General features: G+C 36.1%; 1 protein-coding gene across 1 annotated transcript; it reads right to left on the reverse strand.

The window, feature by feature from the left end:
- Window positions 1-7898: 7898 nt before the first annotated feature.
- On the reverse strand, window positions 7899-15250 carry LOC137244894 (ras-related protein Rap-2b-like). Its single transcript, XM_067774619.1, has 2 exons — window positions 14642-15250; window positions 7899-8489 (listed from the first exon to the last, which is right to left on the reverse strand). The coding sequence occupies exons 1-2, from the start codon at window positions 15038-15040 to the stop codon at window positions 8151-8153; spliced, it is 738 nt and encodes a 245-aa protein (XP_067630720.1). The 5' UTR covers window positions 15041-15250; the 3' UTR covers window positions 7899-8150.
- Between the last annotated feature and the right edge of the window lie 303 nt (window positions 15251-15553).

The following is a 15553-nucleotide window of genomic DNA, read 5'->3' on the forward strand; positions in this document are numbered from 1 at the left end:
TATGCTTTGCATGTATTCTTAAGGAGCTACTCAGACCTAGGGGCAGCAGCACTGCGTGGCGCGCCTTGAGCGGCAATATTGATGAAACAGTCAAAAAAGTGAAGCGCCGTTGCCGCTACATGTCCCGCCGCTCAGTGTGTCCTTTAGCAGTCCATATAAATTTTAAGTGCACATGTGTATACATGTAAAAAATACACAGCTAGTATTTACTTAATCTATTAAAAACTCAAAGCGGGTAACCAAAAAACATGGAACATTTTTTTTTAGATTTTTTCAAGTAATTATGAGATCATATTTGACAAAAGGTTGTATGGGGTATATACAAAACGTGCTATATACGAAAGTATCTGGTGGAATTTGAAGCTTGTGAAAAATTGGTTGTATGGGGCATATATGCTATATTGCTGCGATCCGGCCGCTTCCAATATATGTCTAATCGGGCACCTTAATATACCCTTTCACCGAATTTTATCAAGATATCTCAAAAATTAAGGGACTACTTAGTTTGCGCCAAAAAAACAGATAATCAGACGGACATGGCTAAATCAAACCAGATTGTCAACCTGATGAATTCGGTATACTTATTGGTGGGTCTATGACTTCTTCTGTAAAGGTTTATAACGATGAGATTAGTGAGAAACTTAATATACCATTTCATTTTCAGGAAAGATATAATAAGCCTATTTGTTCGCACATAAGTAATAAACCGAAAATATTATATGACTTCCTAAAAAAAAAAGATATGTTGTGTTTTCCCAATTCCATTTCTTTTATCTCTTTGCGTTTTGTTATTTCCAAGCGACATGCCAGGCGGTCATCTTTCTGAGAATTTATGATATCTTTTTTTTTGTGAATACTTGATAATATGTTAGTAACTACATTATGTAAATACTGTGGGTGAGAGTGTAGTTAACCGACACATGCTTCGAAAGTTGTTCACATTTAAATTATGCCTTGGACAGAAAGGTCGCTTCGTATGAATTTGCTGGAAAATCGCTCTATAAAAACCTTACTTCTTGGAATGCGATTTTTTTTTGTCGCACTGGCAAGAAATGTATATGTGGTTTTACTATTTTACCTACATACGTCCATATGCTCGAGTATTTTGCATTTTCAATGACAGTGATGTCAGCAGAGTCATCAGCTCAAAAAAAAAGAGAAAATCAATAGCATATCATGATGTGAATAGCAGCTTTTGATGCAACCACTTTGCATGACATATCGCGCACATTAGAGTGTTTTGAATGGATTCGTCTTAAATTCAAAATTTTTCGGCAACCAGTAGTATTGAATAAAAAGGTGGGCACCTGTTATTTTGTTACAGAGTCTGAAAATTACACCCATTATTTTTGCTTAGTGATTGAAAAATTTTTCAAAGTTGCTGGAAATCACGAATAAAAAGGTGGGAACCTGTTATTTTGTTACAGAGTCTGAAAATTACACCCATTATTTTTGCTTAGTGATTGAAAAATTTTTCAAAGTTGCTGGAAATCACGAATAAAAAGGTGGGAACCTGTTATTTTGTTACAGAGTCTGAAAATTACACCCATTATTTTTGCTTAGTGATTGAAAAATTTTTCAAAGTTGCTGGAAATCACAGAAATGATTTTGAAGAATTCGCTGTGACTGGCCTACTGTTAAAGCAACTGCCGCTGGTTTAGTGGCATAGCAATAAGCTGCGACAATATGTATCAACAAAGCTGTGATTTGCGTTGCTACTAAATAGCTTTAGTAGCGCTCACAAAATTTAACGAACTACGTTAAGCGGTGGCAACATATATGCCAAAAATGGATAAAAGTGCTTGAAAATCGATAAAAATAAAACCAGATTGATTACATTGATAAAAAAATATGTAAAAATTATTTCAAATCCGTGAAGCTGGTAAATACCAGTTGAACCCAAGAAAATTTGAAAAAAATCAATTGGAATTTATCGATAAAACTCGATAAGTTAAATTGTGTACAAACCGGTAGAACCACCTTTAAGATATTTAAAATGTATCTAAAAAAAAGCTCCCATTCTTCGCTTAACCAAGAAAGTGAAGTTGAGTGGAAGTTTATTATTTTATCACGAACATCAACAAGAGGGGCGAGTTCAGTATGTTAGTAGAAATAAAATAAACAACGAACCCACTTTTATAAATGCTATGAAAGGAGAAGTTCCAGATCTCCCTTTTTGCAGCCATAAAATGGCCACCACTGTCACTAACTGGCATGTCTCTGGAGGGTAGTCAATGTCGGACGATAAATACATTGAATTCGGCATTGGTCACTTTCCTGGGCACAGGCTTACTCTTAGAAATCATAGAAAACCAAACCGGAAAGAGCACACAGCGACCCGTAAACTCGCCACATGAGCTTGAGAAGGAAGCGGATTTCAATGTGAGTTGCCCCCAACGAAAAACACGTATAAAACGTGATGTTCCTTTAATTCAACAAAAGGCTTGTACAGAGATGCCAAGCTAGGAAGTTGTTTAATAGAGCAAAAGCTACGGGTGATTGGGCTCCGTACATAATCGCTATAACATCATACAGCAGTGCGACACCAAAAGGAACTCTTTTGATATCACAGAAATGTAACTGGGAGCTACACTAAGCAGCCGGAAAAGTCATGAAAGTTCTCACCTAAAACATTGTTTTCGGACAAGCAATAATGAGAGGCCTGCCGAATATTGAAATGTAAGGCGCGATAACCTCCGAAGAGATTTTAGGCCGAGCTTCTGTTCCAATTTGCGTCGTGCTCCTTTTTTAATTTTTCCTACAAATTGGCGGGACGGGACATACTTGTTTTATGCCGACTCCAAACGGCATCTGTGAGGCATATGAGTTTTCACTGAGAGCTTTTCATGGCAGAAATGCACTCGGAGTGCTTGCCAAACACTGCCGAGGGGCGACCCCGCTTAGAAAAATTTTCTTCTAATTGAAAACACTTATTTCTAAAATTTTGATGTTGCTTTGCCCGGGGTGTGAACCCAGGGCATTCGGTGTGGTAGGTGGAGCACGCTACCATCACACCACGGTGGCCGCCATACACACCACGCCTGCCGAACATAAAGGGAAGAAAAACGCGAGTGGCGTGGGCTTTGTCCACTTTCAGCCCATTAAAGTTACCAGAACCGGATGGGGTCTATCCCCTTCTGTTACAGCAGAGAAAAAATGATATACCACCAGCTTTATCCAACCGTTATAAGACCGAGTGAGCTTTTCTTAAAATCAATGAATGATTAAGATCAGAGCTGCTTAACACTTATTCACTACAAGCACCTTTGTTTTATTTTATTGCTCTGAAGCATAGGTACACATAGCAATTTACACTTCAAAAAAATTTTAAAATCATCGCACTACCATATGCCCTCACATATAATTACAATTTATTTGAAAGTGCCCGAATTTCTTATGAAAGTGCAAGGAAAAACTCTTTCATATGAATCTTATGTCCTTGGGTATGAAAAAAAAATATGTATATACTAACAAATTGACAACTAAAAATTATTCAAAAATTCGAAGTTCACCGAAAAATTGTTTATTTAAAATTGATTCATAACGAGAGAACGAAAAGATACCTGATCTGAAATATAACAGAAAGAAATATGTAAATATGTATGTGACCAAAGAATTCGAACAAATATTATCCAAAAGGAGGCGGAGTACATTATGTGCATATGACAAGAAACTTTTATTTCCCTTGATATTGCAATTGGGAATTTTATATTGGGATGAGAAATTTTTGATTGAAAGTGGGGAAACTATTAGGTAATCACTCCTAGCTTTTATAAGAAGAGTATTTTTTTAAATAGCGGCCGTCGTGGTGTAGATCTAGAATCGATTGACTGGGACTAATTGGCAACATCAGAGGTCCTCACATCGGTGTTTGTTTATTAGTGTATTCGATACTGAAAAAAACTTTCTGTGTTTTTTCCAAATTTATTTACAGTATATATACCGACCTTTAGTACCAAGGAGCATTTATATTTTTTTCAAGATATTCCAATTTCGTTCTGCCTACTCTGCAATGTTAGCTTAGGATTCAATCGGAGAAATCTCTTGCTAATTATAAGCTAATAATAGTCGGAATCTTAGATCGTGTCAAGAGTCCACGGGATGGCCCTTTGGAGTTTTCTAGAGAAAGTCCTGATGACGAGTTATGGTGCACTCCGTTATGCCATGTTATGGGAATGCATGAAGATGCTTCTGCACAGAAAGTATTCCTATCAGCACCTCTATTTGAAAACCTCTGCAAAGAAGGCTTGATTTCCCTTGGTGTTCGCAACTGGTGTCTGTTATGTTGAAACAAGAATAGCTTGTCTGACTTGTTATGCGACCCCAAAATCTCCTATGCTGTTAAGAACCAATTGATTGTGACGATAAAGTTTTTTCATCATCGTAGCCACCAACACAAAGGCGCATAGTCGAGCTTTTTGAAAATAGAAGACAATCTTTTTTTACTGTAAAGCTAAATTTATAAAAAAAAAATTACAATAAATATATTTTCCGGCAGTTTTATCAATAAATATAAAATTTTAGTCATGTGATTGTATGCTGACAAAACCTCCATAGTTAAGGATATCGAACGATTCTAAAAAAAATCGATTCTGATGAAGTATTGACATCAAAAATTAATAAAAAAAGTTTTTAATAAAAAACAAGTAACCGAAGATTATATACTCAGCGTAAGCTTCAGTTGCACATTTCATTTCAGATAAATTACTTTTCTACATAACATGTGGCACCACCCGTTTAAAAAAAAATGTCTCCCCATTTCCTATTACAATAAAACTTGATAAGTGAAATATCATTCATTCAGAACTATTTTTTTGCTAAGTTATAGCTTATTATTCTAGTTACGATCTTTTTAAAATTGTTTTATATCTAAGTTGCCGTGGTCTTTAACCGAGCCCTTCCCTTTTTACTAGAAATATTTTCTATTATAGAGACAATTTGTGTACCCAACTTTATTACGATCCGTTAATTTTTCTTCGAGTTATGGCTCCCGAAACATAGAAAATTGCTTAGTCATAAAAGGGGCGGTGCCACACCCATTCTAAAAAATTTTAGTGTTTTCCAATTTAATGTCATAATTCAATTTAAAAAGTAAAATTCTATTGATACAAAGCTCTTTTTCGCCAAAATATAGCTTATTTTATTCGTTCGCGACCCTTCTAAAAATCTTTTATATAAAAGTGAGCGTGGTCCTTACCCGATTTCGTTAATTTTTCTTCAAAGCATTCCTTATAGAAAAGGCAACCTCTATGCCGAATTTCGTTACGATAGGTTTAACTATTTTTGATTTATGATTAGTAATATTCGTAAAATAGATTTTAGTACAAATAGGCGGTGCCACGCCCATTTTAAAAATGTTTTTCAAATTTTTGTCAAGAGTTTCAATGTTAGTCGACACGTCAAATTTCAGGTCTTTTTGTTTTCTAAAATGTTATATATATAAAAAGTGGGCGTGGTTATCATCCGATTTCGCTCATTTTCAATACCAACCTATTCTAGATCCAGATAAGCCTGTGTGCCAAATTTGGTGAAGATATCTCAATATTTACTGAAGTTATCGTGATAACGGACAGCCGGACGGCCGGACGGACATGGCTCAATCAATTTTTTTTCGACACTGATGATTAGCAAGACTATATCTATCTCGATTCCTTTATATCTGTACAACCAACCATTATCCAATCAAAGTTCATATACTCTGTGTGCAGAGTACGCTGAGTATAAAAAACTTTCTAAGCGGGGTCGCTCCTTAGCAGTGGTTTTGCACACTGTTCAAGAGTTTTTATGCAATAAAAAAAAAAATAATAATAATGTATGAATTAAAAATACAAAAACAAAAAAAAACAAAAATAACAGGATTATCCTGGTTTCATCGGGCCACTTGAGAGCAGTGCGCTGCCACAACGTCCGAGAAAAAAAAGAAAGCTTTTTAGTGAAAATTCATCTGCCTTGCAGATGCCGCTCGGAGTCTGCATAAAATTTGTGCGACGCATCCCATCAATTTTCAGGTAAAGTTAACCAGAAGCACAATGCAAATAGGATCTCGCTAAAAAAATGGGTTATACCGAAAAGCGGAGACACACACCTCTGGTGGCCATAGTGTAAAACTTATAGCTGAATCGGTTACGGTGAATAGTGGACACACACCATCTGTAGGTAGACACACATTTTAGGTGCATTTGAGTATAATGCGTATTGAAATTTCGGAGTACATACTAAATTTCTGCGCAGCAATTTCAGAAGTGTAGATAAAGTTTAACGCTTAGCAGTCCATATAAAGTTTAAGCGTATATGTATATAGATGTAAATAAAAAAATTTTACAAAAATAATTAAGTTAAACGGTTTTATTGAAAACAATATTTACATGAAGTAATAATAATACAAAAAGCTATAAAATAATTAGGTAGGTCCTAGGACATCACACTCCTCATCAATCTAGGGCGTTGATCAGGTAATTAAATAAAAGCGTTGGACGCGTTAAATTTCTAAAAATGTGATTAGGGTTCAGTTGGTCTTACTTATGACTAACAACAGAAATTTAAGCGTCCAAGGCTTTTATTTAATTGTCTGATCACCGCCCTAGATTGATGAGAAGTGTGATGACTAGTACCCAAGACCTACCTAATTATTTTCTGGCTTGTAGTATTATTATTACTTCATGTAAGTATTGTTTTCAATAAAATCGGTTAACTTAACAATTTTTTTTTATTATTTTTTTTTTCAAGTTTTCGGTCTTTATTCATTTGCCTATTATTTCTCAATTTATTTATTTCATTTAGTGGCTCATTACTGCAAGGACTTTCCTGACAATTTGTTACTATCTAGTTCCTTAATACATAATCCTTCCAAAGACTTTACTCGACTCTGCGCCACATATGCTTGTCCCTCCTCCAACTGCAAGATATTTTGATATCATTTCTACCGGACTGTATGTAATATTTGTTCCAAATATGAGCCAAATCGGACATCATAGGTCGCTTTCTATTCATGTATGTATTATGTGTTCCAAATATGGACCAATTCGGACCACAAATACCACTTTTTTGAATATCTCAATCCTTGCGCCACCTAGCGGAATTTTTTTTCATAGGTCGCTTTCTATTCTCGTATTTATTATGTGTTCCAATTGCGTCATCTAGCGGCGATTTTTTTCATAGGTCGCTTTCTATTCTTGTATGTATTATGTGTTCCAAATATCAACCAAATCGGACCACAAATACGATTTTTGTGAATATCTCGGCCCTGGCGCCACCTAGCGGCAATTATTTTTTTTCTTATTATTGCATTGTCATCGCTTTCTGAACTATATTCCAAGTTTCAAGCTTGTAGCTTGTAGAGAAGTTACTTAAATTTCAGTTGCAGCCATCCAACCAGCCAGCCTGTCAAGTCAACCTAAATAAAACTGTTTAAAAAAACACAGCTATAATCTATTTGATGATAAGCTTTTTTGACCTACAAATTTAGATGTCAAATTGTATGGATGGATTTTTTTCCCCATCAGGAGCTATGGTGTCTTCAGCAATTTTTCTTAGAATCAACTGTAGATTACGTTTTTGCTATACTCCTGATAGGCAAAAAAATTTGATCCGCTCTAATGTACATACATGTAAAAAAAAGCACGGCTTATGTTGTGGTTTTTGGATTTTTTCATATTTCGTTGTAGATACCTAAATAAAAATTGTTTTTCCGTCGTGGTTTAAAATGAATATAAAGTAATTATCTTATGGCGTTAATAATTTGCTTTCAGACTTAAATTAAACATTTATGCGTGGTAGAGTTGAAAAAATTTATTAAATATCGTATGCCCTAGTGCATATGCCTGCAATTGTTGGCAAATAAAGAGGGTAAGCTATCAAAAATTTTACACAAAAAACCAAATCAACAGAGCCTCCCTGTGGATTCAAAATTGATCCAGATCAACTTTGTTGCTGCACTTGCATGTTAAATTTTTATAGGTATCTGGATCAGACTTCATTGGAACGCAATTATTATATTGGTCGAATTGATCTCTGAGCAATGAAAGAGGGCAATAATAACGCGTATGTTAAGGAAATTATTGCAATCATAAATTGACGCATATGCCGTTTACCGCGCTTACCCTACACTTGCTTGGTTTCTTAAAAAAAAAATGTGTGTGCGTGTATGTCCTTCATGTCATTGTACATGAATGACGTTGTAACGTAAATTTTTGTGATGGGCTTTTGCTATTACGTGCCGCACCCGCACTACTATAAGATGGCAAAGATTGCCTTCGTCGTCTCACGGCCGGACTTAAATTATAACGAATATTCGCTTGTACCAGTAATTCTTTGAAAATTTCTATAATACCCACATTCTCCTTCGCCGAACATTCAACATAGCCACATTTCCAATCTTCGCAAACAATCATTTCTGTTACTTCATGTTCTACTTGTCGATCTGATTCGTTTATATCTACCTTGTTGCCAACAACAACTATGGGTACTTGTAGGCCACGCGCTGCAATTATCTACAATCATATAAAAGAGAATTGAAGAAAAAAGTTAGTACAAAAAATAAATTTGTATACAAAATATAACACATATATATAATGAATTCGAACAAACACCAACAAAAAATACATACTTATGACGGTTGTTAAGGTAATTTTTATAGACAAACGATTTGATATTGAAATGTGTTCACATTACTGCTGTTATAATTTGTCAAGTATTTTTTATACATATCAAATATAATTATTATTTTCATGGTACAAATTATTTTATTAAGTTTTCTTGTAAACAAAATGCATCCATGGTGACCATAAATCAGAGTTGGGCAATTTTTTTTTATTATTTAAAGAAATCTTATTTGAGTAACGAATAAAGTATTTTATGCATTATTCGAATAACAAATAAAAATGTTTTCTGTCTTTCAGTTAACATAAAAAAATTGTTTGCAACATTTTTGAATAAGCAAACTACGAGGTTTAGAAAATAGTTTTCAATGGGAAAATCATTCAAAAATAATTTATCTATAAAAAATTTATGAAATGATAATTTATTAATAAAAAACTTAATTTTGATTTATTTTCTTTAGACACATTTTCATTCGAATAAAATTTTATTCCAATAATGCCCAACTCTGCCAAATATTATACAGGTGACCATGATACGTTTTTTTTTTTTATCGGGATGCTACCTACATTTTGATATGAAGAACATTTAAAACTATTTCAAGCACAAAAGCGTTTTCAAGTTCTTAATTTTGGAACGATTGAAAAATGGCTTAGAACAATCTTTGAGGGTAGCATACAACGGAACCATCCCATAACCTTGGAGAACTGCTGAGATAGTATTCATACCGAAAGCGGGAAAAGTCAGTGAGCTGCACTCGAAAAACTACAGTCCTATTCAGGGCGGTAGAGAGAAAATCCAGGCCCGGGACTAAACAATTTACGGGCCCCCGATAAAAAATCCACTAATGCATTTAATTAATTTGAATTAATGACGTCTCATTCATGAATCATTATTGATGGATTACATCAAAAAAAATTGTTGCCCCATTAACGAAATGATTTTTGGACTAAGAGCTGAAAATAAAATTAACACACGTTATTACTATATATACTGGATTTTTCTAATACCTATATGGCACTACTCTATTTTCTCTGTATTTTTCTTGTATTTTCTCTTGTCGCCCTCCCTCCTAATACAGTTTCAGTACTGGTCTAAGTGTGTAAACTAAATTTCAAAAAACTAACGAAATACAAGAAAAATACAATCTAGTTCATTAAAATTAAACGAGCCAGATTGTATTTAGATGGTTTTTTTTACTTTCGGCCGTTTTTTCCTTATTTTTTCTGACAAATTTAATTTAATTTAATTTATTTGGATTAAAGTCGACACAGACACAATGCGGTCGACTACTAAGATATATAAAACATAAAATTAATGTTAGATTTAAAAATATTTAAATTCAACCATACATAGGAAAGAAAGTACAAAATATCAGGCCAGACGTGACAGTATTGAATTATGCAACTCGGAAAACGAACATTCAAAACTGATGCAGTTATACAAGTTGTTGTAGTGCGAACACCAACTTCGCAGTGGATTATTTTTGGCAAAATTTTGCAAAGTGGTAAATAAAAAGGCACAAAGTGCCTGGACGTTCTACCAGGAACAGCAAAATTTAGTCGACTAACAAGATCAGATGAGTCGATCTCGCCCATAATGAGCTTGTGAATGAACATTACCCCGAGTAAAGTTTTTCGATTTTCTAAAGTTGGCAGATTTATAAGGAGAAGCCTATTTCTATATGGTGGCAAATGCAAACTAGAATCCCAGTTAAGACCACGTAGTGCAAATATAATGAATTGCTTCTGTACTGACTCAATACGCTTTATAAAGTTTTGATACCCTGGGCACCAGACACACGAACAATACTCTAAGATTGGTCGTACCAACGACGTCTTACTCAGATACGGATCATTAAACTCCTTAGCCCATCGCTTCACAAAACCGAGTATAAATGAAAATTTCGTTTTTAGTTTGAAAATTTCCTGCATAAAAACACAACTAAAATCAACTTTTTGAGAAAAAAAGTGTTACTTGCATTGTTTTTATTGTTAAAAATGTTAATAAAAAATAAAATTTAAAACATAAACAAAAATGTGTCAAACTCAAATTTTGAGGGGAATAGTGGTCTGGTTTTCTCATGGCAGAAATGTTTTTTGTATTTTGAAGTTCCCATAAAGTTTCGTTAGTTATTCTTGTTTGGTATCCAAGACAAAATAAAGTAGTGCCATATAGGCATAACGTAGAAATAAAATTCTCTTTTAACAGCCACGTATTTTTTCAAATAATCTTTTCTAGTTATTTGGTAACAGTTTAGTACATTTCTGATAAATATAATGATGATTATAAATTTTAATTATTAAATATATAAGGTTCGGATATCAAAGAGTGGCTTTTCTTGCTTTTTTCGCTGCAACATTTTTTATAATATCGAAATTTAACTGTCTTGCCAAAACGGATTCAACAAAAAGCGTGGCAAGTCCTGAAATTCACTCTGGAGATGAACACGATCTATGAAGGTTTTTGATTCTTGAAAGGACGCTGAAGGAACGTTCTGCACTAGCTACGGTGACAGGTATAGTGCAAAAGATACGTAAAGCAATCGTAATCGGGAAAATCGTATACAGATTTTGAACATACATATGTAGATGGCATTTAGCAATTCCAATGGCGACAGACCTTTATCAAAATTTGCTTCGTAAATGTTTTTGCAGTGAATTATTTCATATCCTAAGCTTTGAGAAATGTCCGACTTATATTTTTCGACAAATTTTGCTGCGCTCGCCCGAACCGTAGTTTCATCCCTGGCTTCAAATCGTTCCGTAATGCCAGTAATTACCGAATCAACGATCACCAAGAATGTATTGTTTTTAAAATCAGACTTTGGATCATCCGTAATCATCTCATTTCCATTGTCTTCAAAAAAACGTCTTTTGGGTTTTCTGTTTCGAATGTCCGGAAACTTTGGCGAGATGATCAATTGAATAGCAACTGTTTTGCATTCGTTTAAAATTGTTTCCCATTGGTTCCTGATCAACTTCAAATCAGCTAATAAGGCATTTAGATATCGGACCTCAACATCTATGGTGGCGTCTCTAGCTTGGAGTGCGACGTTTCTTTCATTAATGGTAGTCAGTATTTTGAACCAAATTGAGGACAGCAAGATACATTTGAACTTGTTGATGTACTTAAGAATGCCGGTAACATCTCCGTATGCTTGTGCAGTCAAATTTAGCTTAAGTAATGTGTTTAGTGCTTGTGTTAATCCTGGAACATGGTTTGCGAATGGTCTGATTGCCTCAATTCTAGCCGACCACCTAGTGTCTGACAGAATGTAAAGAGCTCGGTACATTTTTTTGGGGGATGTCCCATCGTTGTGGACTGCTGTTGAAAATAGTAAAACATTTTTTTACAACTTCGAAGAAAGTAATTGCAGCCCTACAACATTCTGCAGCATCAACACCACATAACTTGAGTATGTGGGTTGCACAAGGCGAGTAATCAGCATTCGAGTTTTTGTCGTTGTAAGCTCCTTTCATGTTGGCGCCGTTATCGTACCCTTGTGCACGACAATTTTTCAATAGCATTTCATGTTTACCTAGAGTATGGCAAATGAAATCAGCGATTTCCTGACCAGTTTTTTTGTTACAATCCCCGAAAGCCAAAACCGTTCTTGAGTTGTAAAATTTTTTGCTTTCGAATTGAAATGGAGGTAGCGCAAAATGAACGCAGTCTCTTCAACATGACTAGCATCAGGCGTAGCATCAACGATAATAGCAAAACATTTGGCTTTCTTGCATTGATCTAATATAGTTTCCTTCACGGGTTTTGCACAAACTTCTATAAACTCGTTTTGAGCCAGCTGCCAAATGAAATATTTATTTTTAAATTTTAAGGAAAAGGACTTTTCAAATTATTTTTCACACTTCACTATAATATTAAAACGAAATGCAGATATTCGTTGCTTTTGAAATTCGGCTTAAAAATTGCACATGGAACAACTAAAAACTCTCCTGAATTAAAAAAAATGTATTAGTACCTATAAATCGCGGGCCCCTCAGAAACCCCCGGGCCCGGACGGAATCACCGCATGCCACCCCTCTCGTCGGGCCTGGTCCTATTAGTTTGACATCTTTTCTGCTCAAAACCCGAGAGATATTAATAGATGTATGCTTAAAATTGAATAACAATGGGCATTTTTCTCTACAGCACGACAATGGTAAGTCAGTTGATACTGCCTTCGCTCAGGGAGGTTATGAATATAGGGAAAGCTCTGGAACACCTGGAATATGTCCTGGGTGTTTTCCTGGACATTGTCGGGGCTCTCAAAAATGTCTCGAAACGATAAGTACTCGACAGTCTCAACACGATTGAAGCAAATGCAGCCAAAGTGTCCATGCGAGGCCACAAAATCTGTAAACAGAGAAACGCCACAGGGTGGAGTATTTTCATCAATGCTGTGGCCGCTGGTCATCAACCAATTGCTGAGGTGGTTCGACAGAGGAACAGTCAAACTCACGACGTATGCAGATGACGTTTCAGTCATCATACGCGGAAGATGTCTTCCAATAATCAGCTTTGTAATAGATAAGGCAGTTTGGGATGTACACGCATGGGAATCTGGGGTCGGGTTTACCGCTAACACAGGATCCTAGTTTTGTGGACAGCTACACAAAAAGTACGTTTACCAAAAACTTTGAGGCTAACATAATGCGAGCGCTGAAAACTACCCCGATAGCAGCATTGCATGCCATTCTACACATCCCACCTGCGAACCTAATGGCCAAAAATAACACGTTAGCAACTGCAATAAGGCTTAAGGCTTCGGTGCAGCTTGAGTGCAGGGTAAATGGCGACAAGAGTATAACGCCATTATATATATGGCAAACAGGCGATATGAAACAGCGCCTGAGCATCGAAAAATATCTTGGAACCACAGTAGAGCCGAAGGGTTAGTTCCAAATTAATGGAAGGAGTCGGATCTGCTGGTTAATATGTCGATTAAGATCCCACAGGCTGCTAAATCACTGCAGTGTCTATCAAGCGAAATTATAGCCGTGAAGAAAGCAGCAGAAGTTCTGGAGGAAGCGTGCTTAAGCTGCAGTCGCATCAATATGTATATATATTGAAAGTCAGGTGGCGATCAAGGCAATAACCCGAAAAAGGTACTTCATAAAGAAGTGCCATGGAATGCAAAGAAGCATCAAAGAGACTTCACTCAGGATGGACGACACATCTATACTAGGGACCCGGTCATAAAGGGTTAGAAAGTAACGAAAAGGCTGATGAGTTGGTAAAGGAGGGTACAGCACTCGGCGGTAGCCGTACAAATCTGTTTTGGAATTTGTTTTTTTTTAGGCTCTGAGCTTAAACAATGCGACTACATACACAAAGTGTTCAATAGTGCCCGCACTTTGTTTGTCTTTATCGTAAATAAAATTTCCGAGGACTTAGTCGGTGATAATGCCAAGGTACTTGAAGCGAAAAAACTGGAAATAGTGGAGAGATGGGAGGGGTAACGACCTATTGTTAATGCTGTGCACAAATAGAGCTTGATAATAGTCCTTTAAACAACACACTAAGTAAAGTTTTTTATTCAATTTAAACAATTTGAAACACGTTGTCCACCGTACTTGGGGCGATTAGAAGGCTCGCGCTCATGCAGCCATATTTTGCATATAAGTAGGTGCAACCTCTTTGCTAACTCTTCAACCACGTGCCAAAATATCTCGATCAGTCGATGCCTGTCTCATTCCTTACTTTATCGTTGCCACGAAGCGATTCGCTAAATCCTTGACAGCTTGTATCACCAGAATATGACAAAAATGAGCCAAAAGAGTGCCCAAGTGAAATTTTTTACTGGGCTGCTGCCTCACATAACTTAACGCAACCTAACCCATACCAATTAGAGCTCAACATCTCTACCCTGGACACAGAAACTTATCAAATTAAAGTCATTCATGTTTTCATATAGAATATTAGATCTTTAAAATTACAAACCTTTGAACATGGCATACACGTGCAATAACTAACAATGTAATAAAACAAAAATAGAACTCGTAACACAACATGCACATCATCATCATCTTAGTGCAACCCTCACCTGATTCCTCAACCGTTCCACCTCATACCACGATTGCTTATCATCCACCGCATAAACCAATATAAAAGCGCCCGATGTTGATATTGATAATGTACGCATTGCTGGAAATTCAAACGAGCCGGATGTATCTAAAATATCTAATGTCAACGCTGACCCATCCGGCAACTCATATTCACCACGATGCAACTCCTCCACAGTTTGTTTGTAACGCGTTTGAAATTTATCATAGAGAAATTGTGATACGATGCAAGTTTTGCCGACACGTGCTGCACCCATCATGACGACACGCCTTTGCTCTTTAAGTATTGTTGAAGCAGTGTAATCCGTGGGGGAGGTACGCATTGTACGCATCACCGCTGACAATGATGGCAAACGGAGACGTTGACACGACTCCGACATGGCGTCAATGATACTAAGGCGACTACTGACTGCCAGTATGGCGACGACTACAATGGCGAGGACGCCGACAACGATTAACGGTTACCGGAGCTCCTGCTGGATATTACCGTAAGCGTATGCTATTGGTATATGTGTGCTGTCCTCTATATTCCTTCACTCGCTTCGCTTATTTCATTTCCTTTAATAATGGATAGTTTTAATTGTTTTGGTTGTTGCTGACCTTTGCTCTTTTTTGCAATTACGCTGGCTTATTTTAAGAGCCTTGTGTATACTTTCGTTATATTTTTTCGGTTTGGCGTCTGTTGCACTCTGCGACTCAATTTCGTATTGGAAAATAAGTCTGTGCCAATTATTTCTCTTCAATATATGTACTTTAATTGAGCTCCGTTGGGTCGCTTTCGTTACTTACATAAAAGTTGAAGTACGTTGTTAATGCCGTATGTCTGGGTATAATTTTTTATTCAATTTATTTGTTATCGTGTGGTGATGTGTATACCAGTGTCGCTTTGAAAG

This window comes from Eurosta solidaginis, chromosome 3 (assembly GCF_040869045.1).
Source record: "Eurosta solidaginis isolate ZX-2024a chromosome 3, ASM4086904v1, whole genome shotgun sequence".
Taxonomy (NCBI): Eukaryota; Metazoa; Arthropoda; class Insecta; order Diptera; family Tephritidae; genus Eurosta; species Eurosta solidaginis.